Here is a 25,116-nt window from a genome sequence, read left to right on the forward strand (position 1 = left end):
CCAAACCAGAGAAACGACAAAAACTATCCTGACGCAGGAACTAGGGGAATGTGGCTCAAGGCAGAGAGGTCTTGCCTTGTGTGCAGGAGGCCTGGGTTCAATTCCTGGCACTGCACAGTCCCTGGGGCACTGCCCCACAGATGCCTAGCTGGGTCCCCAGGGGCACTACTCCCACCGGCGCCGAGATGCTGGGCCAAAGAGTCATTTAGGGGAGCTCTGAGCCAAACCAGCCCTCTCAGAAGTGAGTTCCTGTCCTCCCGAGTACTCGGGGAGAATGTTCTGGAACAGAAAGCTGCTGCCAGCCTGAGTACCAGGGACCGTTCCCACCCCCGAAGGAAGCAGCCGGAATCCCGTGACCTCCTGCTGCATCTCCACATCCCTCTGTTCGGTGATGCCCTCCCTGACCGCTCGCCCATCCATGCCAGGGCTGGGGGGGCTGCAGGGGGGGGTGTCCATTCAGACCCCAGGCCCAGCCCCCTGTTGAGTGCCACCCTTTTGTCACTGAGAGAGAACAAGTGCCCGACCCCACCCCTGTCCGGAATTGGCAGTGAGCAGGCTCACCAGGAAGAGTGGTTTGGGGGTCCCCGAGCAAGGCCTGGCCAAGCCTCAACCTTCCCATTCTGTACCCCAGAAAAGAAAGTCACACTCCAGCGAGATTCGGGGAGACAATCTGTTTATTGTCGCCAAGACACCCCAGTGATAGAGGATGAGAGACTGTCTGCGCCAGCGAACAGACACGGCGCAGAGCGTAGGGCCCCGAAGGACCCCAACCTTGGTCCCCTCCACCCCTGCCAGCCACCACGTTGGCACCTGAGACCTAGGAAACGCCTGAGATCTGGCTCCACCCCACCCCCATGTGCCGAAGAGCAAGAACATTCTATAATTTTTGCCTTTGGTGAATCAACTCAAAAAACATTGAGGAATGATTGTCCCCCCCTGCCCCCAGTGTAACTTTAGGGGTGGGTGGAGATGTTGTATATTTATATATATATATATATAATCTCTCTCTACCTATATATAGTCTATGTACAAGTGCATCAGCAAGTTCCAATAAAGGCAGACACCACCGAGGGCCACAGGGGCGCGGGCCACCCGCCCTTAGGACTGTCGGAACCTGGAGTCTCTCCTGCCCCAGGCTGCCCTCTTGGACTCAGCCTCTATTTTCCCATTGTCTGTCCACTGAACCTGACCCTGTCAGTAACCCCCAGCCCAGACTTCCCGCGGGGCCTCGCAAAGGAGAAAGATGGACCCCACCGGGATGTTTCCCGTTTTATGAAACCGGGAACAACCGTCCCTGGGCCCTAACTGGGCTATTTCCAAAGCCAGTTCCAAGGCACCTCACGGCTTCTCGGTCCTGAAATTGTCTTGGTACTCTACTCGGAGCAGCAAAACCCCAAGTGCTGGCCAGCCTGGCCTCTTTCCCGAAGGCCCTTCCTGAGGAGGAGCAGATACAGGGAGGGGAGGGTGGGATTGGGGGGCTAGGGGGCACCCCAGCAGACTGGACTCATCAGAGAGCAGTGAGCGCACAGTCATCGATGGGGCTCGAACCCCGGTGCGTGGGAGGGTGGCTGGCTGGCAGATGGTAGAAAGCAGGCTGCGGGGGCAACATCTGCTGACTTCCCACCCCTGCGTGATGACGCCCCTGTGTCATCCCCCACCGCCCGGCCCCTGGAGAGCTGGAGAAGGTACACACCAGGGTGGCATCTCTGGCCCTGGAGGGGCTCTCCCCCCACCCCCCCGCAGGCCCACTAGGGCAGGGCAGAGCTGGGACTGGAAATCTCGGCAGCTTGCAAGTAAGTCCCCTAAATGTTAGGAGTGGGGGGCAGGGGCAAGCCCCCAGTATCAGCCCGGCTCCTGTCCCCCTGGGGGAGAGAAGGGAGCACTTCCGAGGGTGCCCGTGAGGGAGACCTGCTGGCAGCTGCAGAGATGGGCACTGCCCTACCGCCCCCCTGCAGCTGTGTGGCTGGAAGCGCGGGCAGTGTCCGGTGGCCTGGACAGCCTGGTGGGTTTAGCCCACCCCCAATGGCAGTGTGTTGATTGGCAGTTAGGTACTGAGTCCCGCCCCGGAAGTTTCCAGATGGACACCCCACCTGGGGGCTGGCTAGCCGGCTGCCCACGGACGCTCTCCCTGGCCTCTCCCCTTCTCTGGCCTCTTCCTCCTCCCTTCCCTGGCTCCTTCCCAGTGCCCAGACCTGAAATGTCCTTCCTCCCCACCCGCCGACCCCCAATGCAGTAGTGGGAATTCAATGCTCAGACATGCCCGGGCAGCTCCCCCTCCCCCAGTCCCTGCCAGGGACCCCGATGGGTGGATGGATGGATGGGGTGATGAAGGAGCCCAGGCCCCCAGGCAGCGCTTGTGCCCCCCTAAGTGGCCTGGCCGGGCGGGGGCAGTGCCACCCCACCTCCCTCCCCGCAGGCCCCCTTCCCCGTCGCAGGGCCTCCCTCTGGGAAGATTCTGGCTCCAGAGTCCCATGACGGAGGGGAGCCTGAGCAGAAGCAGGGCCACCCCCAGCCCGCCTTTCTGCCTTTGAACTTTGTTCCTGCCTGTCACCCAAGGTGGACTTGGAGGGTCTTCCAAGGAATGTTCTAGAAAATTCTCGGTGCCCCTCCCTCCGTGGAGGCTTTGTTTCCTCTGAATGGGAGTAGAATGGCAGTGAAGGTTGGTGCCCCCGAATCCCACTTTCTTCCCCAGAGGGGTTTGGGCAGGGCTGGGGTTCTGGTTCCAAAGGTGACATGAGTCCGTGTGTGGGCACAGGGCGACAGACACGGGCCCCACCGCCCCCCGCTCCAGCCTGCAGAGGAAAGCCAGCCCCCATAATGAAGGTGGAAAGTGACCTCAGACCTAGGAACCCCAACCCCTCCACCTGCACTCCCAGTGAAGGGCCCCCCAAGCCCCAGGGAACACCCAGTCACCACAAAGCCAGCAGGTGGGATCAGCGATGAGGAAAACAGGGGTAACTGGGGTGCCCTGGGCCAAGTCTCGTGCCCTCTTTGCTGTATCTGGGCTCTTCCATGCCAGGAGAAGTCCCCTTAGCAGCCCCCCAGAGTCTCAGGACCCCACCAGGCCAGGGATGCCCAGGGCTGTCTCCTCCCTGAGGCTGCCACCGGCCCGTCCATCAGCATGCTGGCCAGCAAGGCAGCAGAAGTCAGTCCCCCACTGCCCTCCCCCCTCAGGGCACCCCCACAGGTTGAGCCTAAGACCCCCCCATCACCCCAGACCCCAGGCAGGTTTCCCAAATGAGAGAGAGGTGGATCTCGCCCTGGGCGCAGGGCGGGGGGCATGAGGGGAGGGGTCAGAAGCCCCGGTGGGGGTCCCGGGGTGGGTGAAGAGACGCACACTGAGAGGACAGGCAGGGGCGCACGGTGCGGGCCGGGGGTGCGAGGTGGGCGGCTACTTGGCGCCCTCCTCTGCGTTGGCCTCTCCGTCTGTCTTGCCCTCCTCCTCCGTCTTCAGGTCGTCCGTGCTCAGCTTCTGCTCCTTTTTCCTCCGCACACACTTCACCACCATCAGCACCAGGATGACCACGGCCAGGAAGCCCCCCACGGACGCGCCCACGATCACAGCCACAGTGGAGTCGCGCTCCGGGGGCTCTGGGGGTGGGGGGGAGAAGAAAAGGAGCTGCGGGGTTGAGGGGGGCCCCGCTCCCCTGACCTTATGGGCGGCCAAGCTGGGCAGATCCCAGCACCGCATATGGTCCCCCAAACCCCACCTGGAGTGAGCCCCGAGCAGCCCTGGGTGTGGCCCCAAAGAAGCAAAACCCAGCCAGGAGCGGAGAGACGGTGCCTGGCTGGCGAGGCCGCATGCGCATGCGCGCACTGCCCCAGACTCCGGCCCCAGCATCACCCGCTGCCAGGAGCATCACCCGGTGCGGTCCAGCAGGCCCCCACAGGGGAGGAGAGGCAGGTGACTCCCATCCTTGGATCTTGAACCCTGGCACAGAGCCATTCTCCAGCTGGCCGAGGGTTGCCCAGAGGGACTTCCTAAGCCAAACTGGGGATCTCTGACCCCAAGAGAAGCCTCATGTCAATCATTGACCTCTAACCTCAAGCACCCTAAAACCCCAGGGGAGCCCATGCTGGGGGTGGCTCACGCAGCACCGCTCACCCATGGGGGGTCAAGACTGAGCACGCCATGGCATGGGGTTTGTTCGGGGCGGGGGGGGCACGCAGACAGCAGTTGGGAGGGGGCTCCCCACGCCCCTCACCTTCCAGGAGGACCTTGAGCGTGATCCTGCCGTGGCCGCGCTGGCGGTCGGGCGGGTTCATGACGTAGCAGCTGTAGACCCCTTCGTCCTCGAGCTGCACGTTCCTCAGCATCACTGACACGTCATTCTTGCTGGGGTTCCCCGAGAACTCCACGCGGTCCCGGAAGCGCTCCAGCTTGGGGTTGATGATCTTCATGCGGAACTGGAGGAACTGGGGTGCGGGAGGCCCCCCGGGTGGGGTGTCACGGCTGGTGGGAGCCTGCGTGACAGGCGCCGCCCTCCCATGCCCCCCCTCCCGTCCCCCGCCCCGCCCCCACTTACCATCTCCTCGGAGCAGTTGCTACACTCCTGGTAGGTCCAGTTGAGCGAGAACTGCTTGTGGTTCACGGTGTAGCAGGAGTTGAAGGTGCAGGCCAGGCGCGCATCGGAGCCATTGAGGACGTTGAGGGCGCTGGGGACAGTGACTTCCATGCTGCGCCCCAGGGGCACTGCAGACAAAGGCGGGTGAGAGCCAGGCCAAGGGCACCTGATGCAGGCGGGCAACGAGTCAGGGGAGAGGGGGCGGGAATGGGGGTGCCTGAGCCTGGCAATGGTGCAGAGCCAGGGAGAGACCACAGGTCACCCGCCCCTGGCCATCCATCCCACTTTGGCCATTGTGACCGGCTGCCTTCACACAGAGGCTCTGCTGAGCTGCCCTCAGCTTCCCCCTTCCTCTCCACCTCTGCAATCTCGGTGTGTCCACAAAGGCCTCCCTGCCAGAGCCACAGGGCCCCCGGAGGGCAGGCAGCCCGGGGGACAGGTGGTGACTGGGAAGTCCTCACTCTCCAGAGCCCCAGCGCTGGGCATCCCTCCAGGCTCTGGCAGCAGGAAAGAGGGCAGATGTGCTGGGCAGGTGAGAGGTGGGAGAGGAAGGGCCTCCTCCCCGGGGCCAGCCACGGGGCCGGTGGGATGGGAAGTTCCTTTGGAGACAAGAGCCGAGGGATGCCCTGACTAAGAGCCAGGAGAGGACAAAGGGGTATTGGGTGGAGGAAGGAGGAGGAGGTGGAAGGAAGAGGAAGAAGAGGAGGAAGAGGAGGAGGAGGAGGAGGGGGGAGGAGGAGAGGAGGAGGAGGTGGAGGAGGAAGAGGAGGAGGAGGAGGAGAAGAAGAAGAAGAAGAAGAAGAAGAAGAAGAAGAAGAAGAAGAAGAAGAAGAAGAAGAAGAAGAAGAAGAAGAAGAAGGAGGAGGAGGAGGAGGAGGAGGAGGAGGAGGAGGAGGAGGAAGAGAAGAAGGAGGAGAAGAAGAAGAAGAGGAGGGGGAGGAGGGGGAGGAGGAGGAAGAGGAAGAGAAGAAGAGGAGGAGGAGGAAGAGGAGGAGGAGTGCTTGCCATAGAACTGCAGGTGCCTGGTGGGACCCTAGGGGCGTGGCCCTGAGCAGGGGGCCAGGGTGCTGGCTGAGGAAGCCCTGGGCCACTCAGACATTCTCAGCCGTGTTCCCCAGGGCTCAGATGTGAAAGTGCCCCCCCCAACTGCAAATTCCTCTGTAACTGTGGCACTGCAGGACACCCTCCATTCTTCAGGGCTCCCCCAGTGTCACCCAGATCTCAAGGCGGATTCCTCTCTCCCAGAGCCACAAGCAGTGAGGGGAGGCACTGACCAGCTCCTCACTGGCGAATATTCTACATCCCAGCTCAGACTCGAACATTGACCCGGGCAGGGGACCCGAGCCTCTTCCAGGATAGGCACCAACCAGTGCCACTGGCTGTAAGAAAGGGGGCAGAGGGGCAGGAGCAATCGGGTAGTCGGGGGGGGGGGCGCCTGCCTTGTATGTGGCTGATCCGGGTTCCATTCCTGAGCACAGGTAGGAGGAGCATCACTGGGTGTGACCCAAAATTAAAATAAATATTTTAAAAGGCCAACGGCAGAGCAGAAGGACATTACCATAGAACAGGGGTTCTGGGTCTGGAGCGATAGCACAGCAGGTAGGGTGTCTGCCTTGCATGTGGCAGACCCGGGTTCAATTCCCAGCATCCCATATGGTCCCCTGAGCACTGCCAGGAGTAATTCCTGAGTGCAGAGCAGGAGTAACCCCTGAGCATCACCGGGTGTGACCCCAAAAAGCCACAAAAGAAAGAACAGGGGTTCTGAGGGGCGTGCTCTGAGGGGGCCTGGCTGAGAGTCTGTTTTAGTTTGCTTTTTGGCCCTTGCCCAGTGATGCTTTGAGGATGCTCTTTGCGGTACCAGGGATGAGCCTGGTACCCAGCCCACTGAGCCCTTTCCCCACCCCAGGGGACTCCCAGGCACGGAGATATCAAGGAACTCGCAGGAGCCAACAGCAAGATGAAGTGAAGGGTGGGGGTCTACATAGGGAGACTCCGGTCACAGGCTGGGCTGGAACTCGGCTGGTCTGGTTCTTGAGTGAGGCCAGTCACCACTTGTGGGCTGCACGAGGAGCAGTTAGCTGTCTGAGCAGGGGGGTTTGTGTGGACAAGGGGGTCCCGTCAGCCCTGGGCTCATCCCCAGCATGAGAACCTGGGTGAGTTCCTTCCCCCCCCTTTTTTTTTGGCTTTTTGGGTCACACCCAGTGATGCACAGGGGTTACTCCCAGCTTTACACTCAGGAATTACTCCTGGTGGTGCTCAGGGGACCATATGGGATGCTGGGAATCGAACCCAGGTCTGCCACATGCAAGGCAGACGCCCTACTTGCTGTGCTATCTCTCCAGCCCCAGCTCCTTTCCCTTCTAAGACTCAGGCTCCTCCTGTGAGGGGGAGGGGGGGTGGGAGGGTGGGGGCAGGGGAGTTCCATCAAGCCTGGGTGTGTGGGGCCAGCCTGGCCCTTATCACACCACACACGGGACCCTATCATCCTGACCTCTCCTCAGGGCCTGCCCCCCCACAGGAGGGGCTTCTAGAAGAGCTTCCCAACAGAGGGCACCCTGGGGGCTGGGCCAACCCTCAGGCCAGCTCCTGGGGATCCCCTCCCCAGATCTGGCACTCAGCCCAGCCTGGCTGGGGTGTTCCTGCAGAGCACGGCTCCCTGGTTCCAGTTCCGGAAGCTGCACTCTGCAGCTGGAGGCGGGATGTGAGTCCTGGTCCCCTCTTGGCCCTGGGACCTGGGTAAATTGCCCAGACACTCTGGGGTTACGCCCACCAGGGGAGTCATTGCACCCCTGCTGGCCAAGACACCCAGGTGTGCATGGTGCTTGCCGGGCGCTCACGGATCTCCAGGGAGAGGGCGAGCAAAGCTTCGTCCTTTATGAAAGCACCTAGTTCTAGCTTGTCGCCCGGCCAGGAGCAGGCATGCGAGGCCTGCCAGCGCCAGCTCCTCTCTGCAGAGAATCCCACAGGGGCCGAGCCTGGCAGGGCTTGTCCCGGGCTCCCGGCATCTCCTGCGGGAGCGCTTCCTGTCTCCGGCCAAAAGGAGCCTCCAGCAGCCGCACTTGGATGAGAACCTGAGCTCACCGAGCGGTTGGCTCCGTCTTGAAGAGCCCTCCCCGCCTTCCGAGGCAGGGCAGAGCGCGGGGCCCTTGCCAGGGCCTAGGGAGAGCACGGCAGAGAGGTGCAATGCGGATCTGCCTGCCGCATCCCAGAGTTGCGGCACCGGGAGGGACCCGAGTGCCCCCTAGTGGTCAGAGCGCCCAACAGCAGAGAGAGGAAGCCGAGGACCAGAGAAGGCCAGAGGGAATGGCTCTTGGGAGCCCCGTTTTACGCCAATTAGGAAGGGGAGGGTCTGAGTTCTCTTGGAGGGACACAGCCAGCCCAGGGGCAGCCCTGGAGGCTCCCACTTGAGCCTTGAGCTTTTGCCAAGGTCCTGGCTCAGGGGCGGGGAGACCGCTCAAAGGGCTGGAGCATCAGCTTTGCAGGAGGGAGGTCTGGGTTCAATCTCCAGCACCACAGGGTCCCCCAAACACAGCCAGGAGGGACCCCCAAGCACACAGCTGACCGCGAGAACCAGTGGGAATATACTCCCCCCGCCCCCCCGCACAGAACTGTGCTCAGACCTTTCAGCCAGTCCAGCCTCTAGAGAAACGAGATGACATACTATGAGGTCAGTGCTCTGAGCTCAGTCCTGATCTCGAGATAAACTTGGCAGCCTGGGGAAAGTAGCTGGATCCACTGTGGGGGCCACAGACAGATTCCCTGCCCGGCCACTCACCCACAAACAAGACCTTGCATAATATCTATAACCACCCAGGACACCCCCCCCCCCCGGTGCCACTGCTTTCCACAGAGGAAATGGAGAGCAAGTGAAATAAAGAGCTGAAGTTTCCAGTAAGCCATCAGGCTGGATCCCAAGAGGCAGGTGCGTGGTGTGGCAGGGCCTGTCACTGTCCAAGGGATCCCAGAAACCAGAACTCAGTGCTGACCTTGGAAGCCTTGTCCGAGGGGGGTCCTGGGTAAAGAAGCTCCACACCAGGGCAGCCCACACTGGGGACCGAGTCTGGGACTCCTCATTGCCAGCTCCCAGGAAGTGGGTGATGACCACCAGCGTGTGAGGATGTGGCTTTGGCTCTTTGTCCTAAATTGCCACCCGTGCCCACCTCCCACCTTCCAGGATGCCTCTGCCTTCAGAGGTTGCAAGATTCGAGTCTCTCCCGCCAGCATCCCCCAGGGACGGGATGATTTGCTTCACTCCTGCCCACCCACCGCACCCTGGAAGCCAGACTGGCTTCATTCTCGGCTCCAGAGAGACAGAGAGAGTTGTTCTAAGCAGACACATTGGCTGGGACACACTGTCTCCCAGGCAAGCACCCCTCGGCCCCCGTGCTCCCCGTGGCTCCCCTCCCAGCCCCATGTACCCCCCCCAGACAACCAGTGCCCATCACTGCGCCTTCCACCCCGGTCCCTGTTGCTCTCAGGACCAAACCAGACCCCTGGAGGTCAATCTCAAGCCCCAGGTCCTCCCTGCCCCCAAGTCGAGGGCAGCTCCTCCTCCCGCCGCCTGCCACATGCCCTGCACAAGCCCAGAGTGCCGCCTTTCCCCTATACCCCCCACTTCTTCACTCCTCGGCACAGGTGGAGCCCCGCACTGCATGTGGGGTGCATTCAATGCACCCTACACATCAGACATGAAGGCTCAGTTCCAATGGCGTTGCCCTGTCCTCGTCACACCCAGGGGACAGGAAGTTGGATGGTAGCGCAGTAGCCAAGCTCTGGGACCCTGGTCTGGTCACAGACCAGAGTATGGACTCCCCAGCCCCTGGGGAGGCTACCTCAACTGTAAGGTGGGGGCACTCACTGGACTGGGCTGTTTGGAAGCTTCTGTGCCTCATTCACCTACGTTCACGCTGCCCTTCCCCAAGACTCCATGGTCACAATTGTTACCCTTGTCATCAGTGTTACTGGTTGATGCACTGGGCATGAGTTGAGACAGGGAGCAGGTTCTTTGGGGGGGGAGGGTTAGAAGGGTCAGGGATCTTGTGATGCCAAGGGAGGGACCTGGGCATGGCAAGTGCTAGGCCTGTGCCCCAGGAACCAGCTCTGGTTTATCTGTTACCTTTGGACTCAGCAAGCCAAGTAGCACCCAGTGAACACTGGAATAAGCGTCAGAAAGGGCTGGCATCACCCCCACGTGTCCGGGTCCCTGTCCCCACCAGAAGATGGCCACAATGGGCTGGGGTGAGGACTAAACATCACTTTCTATCATAACCTGGGCTTCTTGGGGGAATGGCTGGGAAAAAGGCCACATTTGGATTTTATTAATTAAAAACTAGTCCCTGGGCTGGCGAGAGCAGGGGAAGATGCTTGCCTGGCAGGCGGCAGGCCCTGATTCAGTAGTTGGCACCACAGATGGTCCCCTGAGCACTGACAGGAGTTACTCCAGAGCACAGAGCCAGGAGTAGCCACTGAGCACTGCTGCATGTGGCTCAGCCATCCCCCCTACTAAAAAAAAAAAAACCCACTAAAACCTAGCGTCAGGTGCTATTGCAGGCGGCAGGGCATGGCTTGTCCCCTTTGCCTTCAACAGCGCCATGCCCACCTTCTCAGACCCAGACTCACACAGCCCCCCACCCCCATCACTGCGACCCCCTTCTCAGGGACATGTATCCACTTAGGCCCCCCCAGCCTTCCCAGATCTGTAGCAGTTTGAACTCCTTCCCACCAGCCCTTCCCACACCTGGCCCCGACCTTTCCACCCTATGCTCCTACTTGCCTCCAAGCCCCCTCCCCCATACACTGAGGACAGGTTCTCAGGAAGCTTCTTCCCTCTCCGGCTCCTCCAGCCCCCCAACTTTTGTCTGCTCTTGGGTAAGGCTGGTACCATTTTCATCAGCAGGGCAATACCCTTTCCAGACACTAGGGGCAGTGGCGCTGCGCGGGGATGGGCCTGTGCAGGGTCGCACAGATGAGGCTCTCACACCTGGGCAATGTCACGTGACCTCTGGGCCTGTGCATCCCGTCCCTGCCATGGAGCACGCGGCCCAGCGCCCCCTCACGTGGATAGCCATCCCGAGAGTGAACTGTTGAGGCCCCTTCCGAGGGGATCCAACTCAGAAACACCCCAACAGCGTGCCCGAGCCATAGGACGGCGAGGAGGCATTTGCTTTGCGTGTGATCGACCCGGGTTGGACTCGCAGCACCCCACAGGGTCCCCAAACCTGACCAGGAGTGATTCTGAGTGCAGAGCCAGGAGTAAGCCCCGCGCACTGCTGGGTGGGGCCCAGCAAACAAACAAAAACAGGAAAGCAGCAGAGAATTTCCTCTTGGGAAAGCGCCAGGACGCACGCGAGCAAGTCTGGATGCAGGAAGCCAGGCGTGGCTTCCAAGCCGGGTCGGCTGCCGAGGCCTCCAAGGCCGCAGTGTCTGGGGTGACCCGGTTCAGCTGTCACTTCATCCCTAGACTTAGCAAAGCTCAGGGGGCTCCCTGCTGTGTGGGGTGCCAGGGCTGCCCACCGCCCCCCACAGAGCAAGACAGCCGACCCAGAAACAGACCCCCTGCCCTTGGACGCTGCACCCCCCTCGGAGAACGCACCCACAGTGGGCCCACTTAGATCCGGAGAAACTGTGAGAAAGCGGCTGGCACATCTCCCTGTGATATGGTCTGGAGGCCCACCTGGAAGTCCACATATGGTCACGTGAATTTATCCACAGGGCCCAGGACCAGGTGTGGTCATGCTGAGACCAATTAAAGAATGATGGGCCCCCCTGTGGTCCACAGGTCCCCTCAACTGATTTATTTTTCTGTTTTTCCCTGATCTCCTCCCCCCTCCCCGGCCCCCACCCCATGCTCTCCATCTGGTCCCAGCTAGAGGCACCGTCCCCACCCCTGCCCGCCTCAGCAGGTTGTCGCCCCATCCAGAGACCAGCCACCAGCTCCCCAAACCCACCCTCACCCCGAATTCCCACACGTCAGGGCTACCCACTGCCAGGAAAGCCAGACTCAACTGTCTCCCCTGTCCCCTGCAGCTCCCCCGCGCCACCTGCATACCCTCTCTCCTGGTCTCCATCCACCAGATTCCTAAATCCAAGCACCCAGATTCTCTAGGGAGACCCTTCCATGGCAGTACTAAGTCCCAAGACCCTACAAATTCCAGCCACTATATATCTCCATGAAAATGCTCTATCCTCTGCCCGACCCCCCACCTAGGTGAACTTCAGGGAGACCCCCGAACCACCCCCTCCCAACATACACATCTCCTCCCTTGGCTACTGTCATTCCCAGGACACACTCAAACCCTCTGACTCAACATGCTGTGACCCCCGTGTCCCCAGCCCAGTCTCCTCCCGGGCCCCTCCCCCCATGCCCCCCAGGCACGGCTGGATGCGGGGCCCCTCTGGGCTTGCAGCCCTGCCGCTCACTTACCCAAAGAGAAAAGGAGGCTGAGCCCGGTGAGCCTGGAAGCTGGGCGAGGGAGCCCGGAATCTGTGTGCATTTTCCGAGCTGGGGGAGTCGGGGAAGGGCCAGGAGAGGGCGGCGAGGGGGCCTGAGGGCTACTTGGGAGGACGGTTGATGCTTAAAAAAAAAATAAACAAAACTGCACGCTGGGCTTCAAAGACACAAACAACATGAAGGAAGCTTTATTTCCATCTCTCTAATATGGCCGGCTGGAGTGTGACTGCTAAAAAGAGAGAGGGAGCGTGGAAATGAGCGAGGAAACGGGGATGGAGTCAATTCTGTGGTTGGTAGATTCACAAAGCAAGTGGAAGGGCGTAAAAAAACGTCTCTCTGGAAAGGGCCCGATTCCCCCTTCTTTTTTGCCTCCAAAACAAACACCAGAGGGTATCCTGCCTTTCTTCTCTGCCAGGACAATTGTTGGCTTTTGAAAGCTGGTCAAGGAACCCTTTTCTCTAAGCTGCCCTGAGGAGGACTTCTCTTTGTCACCAAAAAACACCCAAAAAAGAAGCTGCTTCTGGATGTGTTCTTAGCAACCAGTTCAGGGACAGGAGTCGGGGGGAGACTTTCTGGAAGTAAGGGCTTCTTTATCTGTCAGACATTTCCACCCCATGACATAACCTGTCCATGCAAACTGTGACACACCAGATTCAGGACATTCCGTGTCTTGCGGCCCTGTGGATTCCAGGCCATCAAGAGTAAAAAGACAGTTTGAGCCCCTTGGGAAAAAAGGCTCATAAGGACAGGGTGCGAGATCATATTTGTGAATAATTATTAATTGTGTAAGGTGTCATAAAAACTTGTTGTTTGTTGCTTAAATTCAAAGGCACAACAGGACTTGTTTATTAAACCAGCAGCGGGGCTTCGAGCCCAACCTAGCAGACTGCCTTCAGAGAAGGACCCGGACTCCCACGGGTTTTAGTCCATTCCAGAGTAGCCCAGGTCCACTAAAAGAAGAAAAGCGGCCAGCTCGGAAGTACAGCAGGTAAGGCACTTGCCTTGCACACAGCCGACCTGGACTCAGTTCCCAGCACCCTCAGTTCTCAGGAGTCCTGCCAGGATCACCTGCCAGGAGTGAGCCCTGAGCACAGACCCAGGAGTCTTGAGCACTTCTGGGTGTGCCTCCCCCACATACACACAAAAATAAAACAGGGTGTCCCTGACATCGATAATGTACTGGAGGCCAGGGGTGGGGGGCGGGGTAGAGTGGGCAGTGGGCAGGGCTGAGGTGCAGCAGTCGGGCACTGACCCTGGTGTGTGAGGGTTTGGTCCCAGCACCACAAAGCAGAGAGTCTCTGAAAGGGCTCTGGCCTGTCTCTAGGGTCTGCTCCTCAGTTCCCCAGGTTACCTTACCCTCAAGAATCACCTGCTCAGGGGCTGGAGCAATAGCGCAGCGGGTAGGGCGTTTGCCTTGCATGCGGCCGACCCGGGTTTGATTCCCAGCATCCCATATGGTCCCCTGAGCACCGCCAGGGGTAATTCCTGAGTGCAGAGCCAGGGGTAACCCCTGAGCATAGTCGGGACCCAAAAAAAGCAATAAATAAATAAATAAATAAATGTGACCTGCTCTAGGGAAAATCCTGGGGGGAGAGGCAGTGCAGGCAGTCGTGGTCCTGACTTAGAAGAAGGCATCTTGGAGATGTGAATGATCTAGATCAGCACTTCTCCATGGGGGGTGCCACATGTGGGCCCCCAGGGTATTCCAAAAGAGAGTAAATGCAGAGTACACACCACAAGATCAGGAGCCAGCTGGTAGGATATGGAGTTGCGGGGTGGGGGTGGGGGGGCAGAAGAAGAAATGAGGTTGGGACGGGGCCAGGGTCTGGGACAGGTTGGGAGATGCTGGCTCCATCTCCCTGGCATTTTCCAGTCTCCAGCTGGCAGTGCCCAGCCAGCTCGGGTTCCTCCCCATGCCCCCAGCTGGTGGGCAGTGGCTGAGCAGGTCCGGTGGGGCCCCAAAGTCACCCCCCACTGGGTTCTGAAGCAGCTTATCTGTCAGCCTCCCTGGGGACCCGTAGATGAAATGCTGGGATGCCAAGAATGTGCTTAGAAACCTTCCAGGGAACACCCAGAAGAGATGTGGAAGTGGGTGACAGAGGCTGCACCTGGAGGGACTGCTGGGCCGGGGAGAACATCAGGGTGGGGGTGGGGGTGGGGGACACTTCCCTGTTCTGTTGAGGGGGGGTGGGATATTTTTCTCCTGAAAGAGGAAGGCAGGTGGAGGATGGGCAATTTCCAAGTAGAAGTTGGGTGGAGGCTCAGGGTGGCTCTAAGCAGGGTGCCCCCTCGTCGGGACTAAACACAGGCGGCACAAGGGGCCCTCGGGGCATCCAAGTGCCAAAGGAAAGCCACTGTCCTGTGCCCCACTTCACCAGCCGCCAGCAGCTCTGGTTCCTGTTTGGGTTTTGTCACTAGGGTCACACCCAACAGTGCTGGGTCATCCTGGCGATGCTCGGGGCCGACGCTGGCACTGGCCCAGGTCTCCCTCGTGTTGTGGCGCGTTCCATCCTGTGAGCCTCTCTGCAGCCAGCTCGGTGATTCTTTTCCTTCCTTTGCCAGTGAAGAGCCCGTTTGCCTGGACTCTGCGCGAGACACTGGCTGTTTCGAGCAGTCCTGCGGCCTGACCCTGAGTGGGGAGGTCCTGGCCCCAGATCTTGCTTCGAGAGACCCAGGGAAGTACCTGGAACATACGAAGCCACGGGCCTCGGGGACTATTCTTCAGGAAGGTGTCAGTAGCAGGGCATGGGGGAGCTAATGAAGGCAGCACAGCTGGGCTCAGACATATAATGAACAGGTGGTGATGGCTGGGCACTCCTGAGGGAGGAAGGGAGCGCGTGAATGAATAAGAGCCTGAGAGAATGAATGCACAACAATGAGTGCATGAATGAATGAGTGCACGAGTGAATGAATGCACAAGAATGAGTGCACGAGTGCATGAGTGAATGCGTGAATGAATGAGTGCATGAGTGAAGGAGTGAATGCACAAATGAATGAGTGCATGAGAGAATGATGAGTGCATGACTGGATGCGTGCGTGAGAGAGTGAGTGGGTGAGAGCGAGAGTGGATGGGTGAACGCCGAGTGACGAGCGAGCGAGGAATGGATCTGGATGGGGAGTTGGGGAGGGCCTGTGGTGTGAGCCACTGAGCCACACGGAAGCATGTCTAGTCGGGCGGAGACCAGGCAAGAGAGGCTAATCCAGGGCTCCCCCTGACCGGAGGTGGCCATCCGTGCCTGGAGCTTGGCTGACTCTGTCCCCAGATGTCTGTGCCACTTCACCAGGGCCTGGTGGCTGCTAGGGCAGGAAAAGCCAGGCCCAGAGGGGTGGGAGAAGGTGCCGGTGACCCGGCAGGCAGGGTCTGCTGCCCCGAGGGTCCAGGCCTTGAGGTGTCAGGTGTGAGGGAGGGTAGCGGGCCGGCCTGGCCTGTCTCTGCACAGCCACTCGGCTGCCGCAGGCACATGCAGCCAGAGAGTTTTGGTTTGATGTAGCCGGCCTCTTCTTTTTTTTAACTTTCAACCTCTGAGACCCAGAAACTGAGGGAAGCTATTCGCTTGGTCCCACACTGGTTCCAGAAGCTTCCTTTGGAGTCACAGTTAGGATTAAATAATAATAAAATAATAATATAATAATAATAATAATAATAATGAGTTCAAGGACTGGAAAGATGATACAGGAATTAAAGCACTTTCCTGGCATGTCACTGGCCCTGGTTTCCATCCCCGCACTCTTTATGATCTGCTGAGCACTGAGAGAAGTGGCCCCCACTCACTGCCCCCAGGACAGAGCCTGTAGCAGCCCCTGAGCATCACTAGGTATGCACCCCTGCCCCCAAAAAGGAAAGAAATGGCTCCAGAAGTGAAAACAGATGCCAGCTCCAAAGAGCCACATTCATCACTCAGCCCTCCATGGCAAGGGCAGAGGGGCAGACCAGAGCAAGGCAGGCAGCAGGAAGCCACTACAGAGCCCCCCTCCCCCACCCCAGCTCCCTTGGACACATGGGGACCTCCAGAGGCCCAGGAGCTTCAAGGCCCAGCTTCCTGAGGAGCCAAGAGCAGCGTGAAGCAGAAGGCAGGCAAGGAGCTGCAGAAAGAAGATGGGGTCTTTTGAGACAGGCAATCTGTGGGCCAGAAGTCCTGCTTTTGACACTTCTGAACGACATTGGCCATTTGCGACCAAAGACCTTTTGGACAGCGACACACCCTGCTGAGAGAAGCCGAGTGATGCAATCCCAAGCCTTTCCCTGGAGCCTCGCAGAATGAGGCCGCACGCGTCTCGTTCTCTGGCTTCTGAGCAGGACCAACTCCATCCTGCTTTTAAGTGACTCCGTCCCAGGAAGAACGCAGCCTCTGATGGACTGTTTGTTTATGTTGGGGGGGCACATCCGGTGGTCCTTTGGGGCCTATTCCAGCTCAGTGCTCAGGGGTCCCTCCTGGGATGACGCTCAGGGCCACACGCAGGGCTGGGGATCACACCTGGGCTTCCCACGAGCACAGCGTGTGCATTGGCCCTTTTGTCCAGCGATGCCCAGGGGTCACTCCTGGCTCTGCACTCAGGAATTACCGCTGGCCGTCCACACTCACTGTGTCTGATAGGACAAAGGCTCCGGGGCCTGTCTCTGGGTTCTGGCTGCAATATCTTTAGCCAAAGGCATTGTAAGATGGTGAAGGAGAACTTGCCCTGAGGGAAGGTGAGCACACTCCAGGGAGGGCGCAGGTGAGTGTCCTGACCACATGCCTGGCCATCGGCTCTGAGGGGCCCTTACATTTCCATTACTAACTCCCTGGTGCTCTCTTCAAACTCAAAAGTTCCCTTATTTAAAAAAAAAAAAAAGAGAGAGATGTCGTGCAAGTCCGGTTTTACAGAAGTGGGAGTTATTTCCTGGCCTCCTTAGGGAAGAGCCGACCACACACGCCAGCAGCTGCTCCCGGCAGGTCGGGCAGCCTGAGACACTCTGTCTGCTACTAGCTAGAGGATATCCCTGTCAGAGGGAACTTGCAGCCTGAACTTCTCGGACTTTTAGTAACTAAGCAGATCTGGCAAGAGTGTGATTCACACACACACACACACACACACACACACATACACACACACGCACACACACACACAACCACGCATGCACGCATGCATGCATGCACTAGTGTTTTACTCCAGGCCCAGCCATCCTCAGGGACTACTCCTGGCTTTTTGTCAGTAGCTTCCAGTGGTGCTCAGGGGACCACGTGGTGCCAGGGCTTGAGCCCAGGACTCCCACAAGCAAAGCCTGTGCTCTGTCCATCGAGCCCCCTCTCTGGCCCGTAGGTAGTTTTTCCTACAACGTTTTGTAGTTTTCCTACAAAACTAACTGCCTGCCAGGATGGACATCCGCGCTGACGGAAAAGGGTGACCACTAGGGAAAGGAAGAGCAGGCAAAGTGGCAGCGCAGAGAGCAGGGATGTGGCCCATGGGTCCCGGGGGAGGCTGTGCCACTCCCAGTTCTGCCCCTCGGGAGGATAAAGGCTCCGTCCTGTACAGCTGCCCTCCCCCCTGGCCCAGGCGGCTCTCTTTCGGAAAAAGCCTTCAGATCTGGAGCATCTGGTGTTCCAGGAACTTGAAATATGGCACAGTCGCAAAACCAAACTATTTGCAGAAGGCGAGTCAACTCGTTTGTCGTTACTGTCTCCCGAGAGTCTCCTCTCAGCGGGGCCACACCAGCCCTTCCCTGAGATCTCCCTAACACACCCCAGAGAGAAGAGGGACATAGGGGTTTTGTTTGTTTGTTTTGCTTTTTGGGTCACACCCAGTGATGCACAGGGGTAACTCCTGGCTTTGCACTCAGGAAGTACTCCTGGTAGTGCTCAGGGGATCATATGGGATGTTGGGAATCAAACCCGGGTCGGCCGCGTGCAAGGCAAACGCCCTACCTGCTGTGCTATTGCTCCAGTCCTGGACGTAGGTGTTAAGGGTGAAAAGCTTCTTTCCCTGGGGCCAGTACAGTGAGTTAAGACGTTTACCTTGCATGTGGCCAATGTGGCTGGATCCCTAGCGCCACAGAGGGTCCCCAGAGCCTTGACAGGAATGAACCTGAGCACTGCCAGGTGCAGCCCCAAACCAAAATATCATCACCTTGCCCAGACCATGAAGATTGAACAAGCCTGGGACTGGATCACCTGGCAGAGCATGTTTCTAGCGTGAGATGTGCCGCATCCCATCCTGGGCACCATGTGGACCCCGGGTACCGCTGGGCATTGCCCTGGTAGCTCTTGGGCACTACCCAGATATGGCTCCTACTTAAAAATAAAAAATTCATAAGAGATGAGAACTGACTCACCAGAAAGCAAATTCAATGGAAAAAACACATTTAAGAGATAATAAAAACTCCAGGTCCTAGACCCTAAACGGGCTCACTTAGGTGTCCAAGAAAGGTCTTGAGTCTCCACTTTCCAGACAAAAGAAACCAGCACAGCAAAGAGCTGGTCGGTGTGGCACACCTGCGGCGAGCGTCAGGAATAGGCAGGCTTTGTCAGGACACCTGGTCTGGACCCCAGGGGCATCGTGCTCAAGAGAACCTGTGGAAGGAGGATGTGATTCCCATAGTGCTGTTTCACGTCAGGATGACTGAGCATCCGGCCCCAGGGCCTCCCGCCCGCAGCCTTGACACCAGGTCTTTGAGGAAGAGGAAGGTTTGGGGGAGGGAGAGTTGGAAGGCAGAGGCAGGCCTCCTCCTCCTCCTCCTCCTCCTCCTCCTCCTCTTCCTCCTCTCCAGCCTTCTCTGTTACTGCTCCCGAAGGCAGTCTGGAAAGCAGGTGGAAAGAAACACTCCACTGTGGGCACGTCGAAGCCAGGCCATGTCCGTCAGCCCTGCTCTCCGCATCCTCCATTTGCCTCAGCCAGGATCTCCACACGGCGTCCACAAAGCATATTTATTGAGGGGTCATGGGCCAACAGAATCACTTCATTAATTCCCGCACTGCTTCCCAGTCACTCCACAAAGCGCAGGGTCCCCACAGAGGGGCTGCTCTGGTGGGGTGGGGGGAGGCCCTGAGGGGTCCCCCTGCTTCAGGCCAGCAGTCCCTTCCTGAATGGCCCCCTGCAGGGTCTGTTGCTCCAGCTGTTGCTTCTCCTGGCTTCAGGGCCCGCCACAGAGCAGAGCACTGTGGCGCCAGCAGTGGCAGGACAGGGTGAGAGGTGTGGCAGCTCTGTCCAGCCAACGTCGCCTGTGTCTCCTCAGTGTACCAATTTGTCTCTGGGCAGGCCCCCGGCAGGGCTGTGAGGCGGCTCCACTGGCCTCTGAGGCCAGACTGAGCGCTGTGGGGAGGGAAGAAGCACAGTGAGTGTGAGGGGAGGGGGGAGGACAAAGTGTGAGGTAGTGTGAGGTAGCACTGAAGCACTGTCGCCCCCGTTGCTCATCGATTTGCTCAAGCGGGCACCAGTAACGTCTCCATTGTGAGATTTGTTGTTACTGTTTTTGGCATATTGAATACGCCACTGGGAGCTTACCAGGCTCTGCCGTGAGGGGCAGGATACACGGTAGTTTGCCGGGCTCTCTGAGAGGGATGGAGGAATCGAACCCTGGTTGGCAGCGTGCAAGGCAAACGCCCTACCCGCTGTGCTATCTATTGCTCCAGTCCAGCGACTTTATGGCAAAGCTCATTTATTTATTTATTTATTTATTTTTGCTTTTTTGGGTCACACCCAGTGATGCACAGGGGTTACTCCTGGCTTTGCACTCAAGAATTACTCTTGGCAGTGCTCAGGGGACCATATGGGATGCTGGGAATCGAACCCGGGTCGGCCGCGTGTAAGGCAAATGTCCTACCCACTGTGCTATCGCTCCAGCCCCTCATTTACTTTTATAGTACGCCGTGAACACTCCGTGGGAAAGTCCAGGCTTACAAGTTGAGCGGGCTACGCTCTCTGTTATTCCGTTTTGCAGCTGCGTATGCAGGCAGCTCCTTGAACTTTCTCAGCAAAATAGGACATGAGTGAGAATGCGGCTCCTCGCCCGGCCAAGGCGGACCAGGTGCAGCCTTCCCTTCGGCCCCCCCTTAACAGGGTCAACCGTCAGGGCGTGGTGCTCCTACACGCCAGGTTTCTCCCCTGCTCATTCCCTTCTCAGGGGAAGCAAGCCGAGGCTACCAAGGCCAGTCCCCAACGTGAGGGGAGTGTGAGGGGAGTGTAAGGGGAGTGAGGTGTGCCTTCTAGGTGCTGCACCTGCCTGGGGAGGCAGGTAGCAATCAGATCCCTAATATTAGTGTGTGTGGTTGGTGCTGGGGTTCCTACCCAGCACCTCTCACATGAGGTCAAGTGCTTGACCTCTGAGCCACGTCCTGGTTCCTCCTCTCTGAAACTCAGCACGCAGCCTGCCTGGCAGTGAGATTCCATCAAGATACAAGAAGCCACCGGCTGGGCCCGGGAGAGAGAGCTCCAAGGGCTGAAGCACATGCCTGGCACGTGATAGGTCCTGGGTTCAATTCCAGGCCCTTCCTGGACTTCTGAGCTAGCACTAGGATTAAGCTCAAAAGCCGGCCCAAGATGCACCAGGGCAGAGTATGGTAGGGAATGCCCCCCCAAAAAACAACTAAGGTTTGAAAGGGAGGTTGGAGTGACAGGATAGAGGGTAGGGCACTGCCTTGTAGGTGACCAACCAGATTCAGTCCCCACCACTTCACACAGTCCCAGCCGGGAGTGATTCCTGAGCACAAAGCCAGGAGTACCTGAGCACCACTGGGTGTGGTTCCTAAAACAAAGACACTGAACAACAACCACTGTCACTGTCACTGTCATCCCGTTGCTCATCGATTTCTCGAGCAGGCACCAGTAATGTCTCCATGTGAGAATTGTTACTGTTTTTGGCATATTGGTTTGCCACGGGGAGCTTGCCTGGCTCTGCCGAGCGGGCCAGATACTCTCGGTAGCTTGCTGGGCTCTCTGAGAGGGGTGGAGGAATCGAACCCCAGGTCAGCTGCGTGCAAGGTGAATGCCTGACCCGCTGTGCTATCGCTCCAGCCCAACAACAGTAACCACACACACAAAAAATGGGGACCTTTGGAGGGGACAAAAAAGAACCCTTTGTCCCAAGCTCTGGAGCCCAGACACGATCTGGATTAGTACACGGTGGCGCTGACACAACCGTCTCCTCTCCGCCGTTGCAAGGCTGGCCATGCTGGACGAGAAGGACAGTGGGTCTGAGGCGACGCCTCTCTCCAGCACAAGCTCGGCTCTGGGCCCTCCCGACCACTTGGGAAAACTCCGCACACAGCTCCCCCCGGCCCCAGGCCCACCACCACCACCACCGTGACCCCGAGGAGGCATCCCCCAGTCCGGCCTCCTTACCATGGTCATGTACTCGGCCTCCAACTTCCTGCTAGGCTCTTCCTCCCTGACCACCGGCGGGGTGACAATGGCCGCATACACATGCTTCTAGAGGGAGAGAAGTGGCAAGTGGGTCGCTCAGGGTGGGAACTGGACAGAGGATCCCAAGCCAGCACGGGCCCACCCAGAGAGCCACCAAGCAGGGGGGAGCTCAGCCCGCAGCACCCAGCAGGCAGCGAGTGCCCGGGGAGGTGCCAGTCTGGCAGGCGGCTCCCTCACCCTGCCAGAGCTGTGTGCCCTGTGACCGTCCCTCTAATGAGGACCCGAGGAAGGAATTTCTCAGCACCTCACTGCCTGATTCTCAAGGGCTGGTTTGAGACCCACTTGCCATCATTATGTTGGGGGGCGTCTTTGGTCTCTGCCAGAGGGCATGAGGGTCCCAAACAGCCCAAAGACGGGCTAAGGCACTTGCCCTGCACACTCATAGAGGCCCAGGGGCAATCCCTGGCACCATACTGGGTCTCCCACACTCCCCCAGGCGTGAGCCCTAAATGCCGAGTCAGGAGGAAGCCCTGAACACTGCTGGATATGGCCCCCAAACAAAAGCCAAGTAAAAACAGCCCAAAGACAGGACAGTAGTTATTTTTAGAGAAAATTTTAAGAGATTTTTGTTATTTTCTTTGGGGGGAGAGGAGAACATCTCTGAGCTACACCCAGTTACTCCTGGCTCTATGCTCAGAAATCACTCCTGGAAGGCATTGGGAGGGCCGGGGATCAAACCTAGGTTGGTTGCGTGCAAGGCAAGTGCCCTATAGGCTGTACTATCACTTCAGACCCTAAAAAATTTGAACAAAGTTTTGCCTGGTTCGGTTTGGGGGGCCACACCTGGTAATGCTCAGGGGTTACTCCTGGCTCTGCACTGAGAATTACTCCTGGGGGTTCTCGTGGGACCATAAGGGATGCTGGGGATCGAACCCAGGTTGGGTTTTTGCAAAGCCTGCTGGCTATACTATCAGTCAGACCCATTTTTGTTTTCAAGATAGGAAGAAAATGTTGAAGAAAATGAAGTCATTTCTTGGTCCCTGGTAGCAGTCGCTGACGGCTCTGCTCCTGACTTGGGAGGTTCTTCTGGGTTCTCTTTCTACTGGTCCTCTGACGGCTCCTGAGCCTGACACCCTCTCGTGGTGGCAGACACACACAGCCCTCCCTCTGCTCCCTCCTGCCCCAGAATCCAGGGCCCTCCTGGCTTGTGTCAGCGGACTGTTGTGTGGCAGTGCTGTGTGCCCAGTGACCATCCTGAGGGCCCGGGGAAGGCGTTCAGCCCATCCCCCCAAAAGAATTGGGGTCAGAGTATAGTACAGTGGGTAAGGCACTTGTCTTGCAAACAGTCAACCCAGGTTTGATCCCTGGCACCCCATTTGGTCTCCCCATGCCCGCAAAGAGAGATCCGTAAGCACAGAGCGGAAGTAAGCTCTGAGCATCGCTGGGTGTAGCCAACCCCTGCCACACACAGAGAAAGGAAATAACCCTCTCTGTCCTGAGGAGGCGCAGGATGGGGGTGATGCTCGGGCATCCTGACATCAAGCCCATAGGTGGGCTTCTAGGATGTGCTTCCCGCCTGCCGGGGTTCCCCTCCTGGAGGAGACTTCCCCTGCCCCTGCTCTGGGCCAGCCCCCCACCTCTGTGTTGAGTCTGAATGGTGAGATGATGAGTCAGACATGGGGGGGGGGGTCACTGAGGATGAATGGCATGCATGCACACTCTCTCTCTCTCTCTCTCTCTTTCTCTCTCTCTCTTTCTCTCTCTCTCTCTCTCTCTCTCTCTCTCTCTCTCTCTCTCTCTCTCTCTCTCTCTCTCTCTCTCTCTCACACACACACACACACACACACAGGCTCCACGAGCCAAAGGGCAAGCGCCTTCCCTCACCTCTGGCAGAGCCTTCTTCGTGTTCTCCAGGCTTTTAGTAGAAGCTGCCATGCTGCAAGAGATGAAAAATATGTGGCATTAACCCACTGTCACGGTATCATCCATCACAGGGGATCTTGGGAGCTGGAGTGACAGCACAGCGGCGAGGGTGTTTGCCTTGCACACACTTGCCAACCCGAGTTCGATCCCGGCATCCCATATGGTCCCCTGAGCACCCCCAGGAGTTATTTGTGAGTGCAGAGCCAGGACGAGGAACCCCTGAAACAATCTACATTCTGGGTGTGGCCCAAAAACAAAATCAAAGAAAACAAGGTGGTGGGTGGGGGGCCTCCAGGGGACCTCACGGAGCAAACCCTGGGGAATCTATTCTTTCCAGACTCCTCCGGCCAGGCCAGTGTGTGCGAGACGCAGCAGGGCAGCTGTGTTGTGGAGAGCAAGAATCATTCTTGACTTATTTGGGCTGAAGAGACAACTCCAATGTCTCAATGTCCACCGTGACTCTGTGTAACTGAAGAGGGACCATCAGTGCGTGGACCCGGTACTGTGCGCACCAGCAGGGGGCAGCAGCAGCTGGCGGAGACCAGTCCACGCCCCAGGGCTCTCCCAGGAAGAGGCCACTCCCACGCCGCCCCATCCCCAAACACCTCCCGCTGGTTCTGGCTCAGTTCCCAGACCACCGGCCTCCTGAATGTGCTGTACAGATAGTCTGATATATTTTTTCTATTTTTTTAAATTTTTATTCCATTTTGGTCTATGGAAGAGCTGAAAATATATATTCAGGATTCACATGTTGACTCCAGTGTGTACCACTGGTGGCTCGCACTTGATGTGCTTTAATTATCGCAAGCTGCAGCCTTGGCATCAATGGACTGAGGTTAGGAGAGAAACCATCTATTTTTGTGGAAAAACAGCAGCCCTGTACCTTCTGATCATCACCACATCTGTTCTCACTGTAAAGTAATGCAAGCTGGGACAGAAGTCCCAGCAAGCGCCTTATGTCACCTGCTTTTCCAAAGTACCACTGCTGGACTGGAGAGACAGTGCAGCGGGTAGGGCATTAGCCTTGCACGTGGCCCACCTGGGTTCCATCCATCCCGGCATCCCAGATGGCCCCCGAGCACTACCAGGAGTGAATCCTGAGTGCAGAGCCGGGAGTAACCCCTGAGTATTGCCAGGTGTGGTCTACAAGCAGACAAACACGGGGTCTATGTTTATGCACAGTCTCAGCCAGGCTGTCAGAAGTGGTCGTGCAATAAACTAGAGACAGGCACGCGCCGGCCTTCATTTTGAGGAAAACTGAGGCCCAGAGGAGGGAGGGGAATGGAAATAGAACCCGCGTGTGTGGGGGGGGTTGGGGGGTGGGGAGAATCTCACTTGTGCTGCAGAATTCTTAATGGTATACTCAAAGCAAAGACCCTCTGAGATGCCCACTGAGGCTCAAATGCAAAGTCAGCTGACTGGGAGAGGGAGCAGTGTCCATGTTCCGTGGGGGAAAGTCAGCCTGACTCAGCGCCCACGGGAGCCCTTCCTGGGACACGGGCACCCCCAGAGTCCCATGTCTGGCCCCAGGATGCTGGGGCCATCCTGGAAGGTCTTTCCGAAGGCCGCCCCAGGGCCTCAAGACTGGAGCAGTTGGGCCGAGCGATGTTTACAGTGGGGAGGGCGGTTGCCTTGCACACAGCCGACCCAGGTTCCATCCCGCAGTAAGCATGGAAAGTGCTGCTGTGATCCAGTCTCCGGCAAGACATGACTGGCCCTGGGGCAGCCTTCGGAAAGACCTTCCAGGATGGCCCCAGCAGCACAGAGCCCAGGCAAAACGAAACAAGGAACCATCCACCTCACACAGCTGGGCCGGATGTGGCTAGGAATGTCCCTCAGGGC

The 25,116-nt window shown here is 58.3% G+C and overlaps 2 protein-coding genes across 3 annotated transcripts in view; both read right to left on the reverse strand.

Annotated features, from left to right (window-relative positions):
- Window positions 1-1,465: 1,465 nt before the first annotated feature.
- Window positions 1,466-12,255, reverse strand: SCN2B (sodium voltage-gated channel beta subunit 2). Of its 2 annotated transcripts, none has more exons than XM_004604722.2 (4): window positions 11,989-12,255; window positions 4,527-4,693; window positions 4,206-4,416; window positions 1,466-3,591 (listed from the first exon to the last, which is right to left on the reverse strand). In XM_004604722.2, exons 1-4 carry the CDS (start codon window positions 12,056-12,058, stop codon window positions 3,392-3,394), a joined length of 648 nt encoding a protein of 215 aa, XP_004604779.1. In that variant the 5' UTR covers window positions 12,059-12,255; the 3' UTR covers window positions 1,466-3,391. The 2 variants fall into 2 exon arrangements, with proteins under 2 accessions (XP_004604779.1, XP_054989227.1); XM_055133252.1 differs by having other exon boundaries at window positions 4,527-4,731.
- Window positions 12,256-18,939: 6,684 nt separating this feature from the next.
- Window positions 18,940-25,116, reverse strand: part of JAML (junction adhesion molecule like) — a 29,583-nt gene continuing 23,406 nt past the window's right edge. Inside the window, exons 8-10 of the mRNA XM_055133249.1 lie at window positions 23,236-23,287; window positions 21,331-21,417; window positions 18,940-19,302 (exon numbers count right to left, since the gene is read on the reverse strand). Of these exons, the coding sequence (XP_054989224.1) occupies window positions 19,222-19,302; window positions 21,331-21,417; window positions 23,236-23,287 (220 nt within the window). The 3' untranslated portion in view covers window positions 18,940-19,221. The remainder of the gene's footprint in view (window positions 19,303-21,330; window positions 21,418-23,235; window positions 23,288-25,116) is intronic.

This window comes from Sorex araneus, chromosome 3 (genome assembly GCF_027595985.1).
Source record: "Sorex araneus isolate mSorAra2 chromosome 3, mSorAra2.pri, whole genome shotgun sequence".
Lineage (NCBI taxonomy): Eukaryota > Metazoa > Chordata > Mammalia > Eulipotyphla > Soricidae > Sorex > Sorex araneus.

What these genes read in the sequence shown, in the direction of transcription:
- SCN2B (XM_004604722.2), bottom strand. Translation starts at nt 12,058, where the DNA reads ATGCACACAGATTCCGGGCTCCCTCGCCCAGCTTCCAGGCTCACCGGG. An exon ending in CAGCCTCCTTTTCTCTTTGG is followed by an intron (nt 4,694 to 11,988) that starts GTAAGTGAGCGG and finishes CTTTGTCTGCAG; the next exon opens with TGCCCCTGGGGCGCAGCATG. An exon ending in GCAACTGCTCCGAGGAGATG is followed by an intron (nt 4,417 to 4,526) that starts GTAAGTGGGGGC and finishes CCCGCACCCCAG; the next exon opens with TTCCTCCAGTTCCGCATGAA.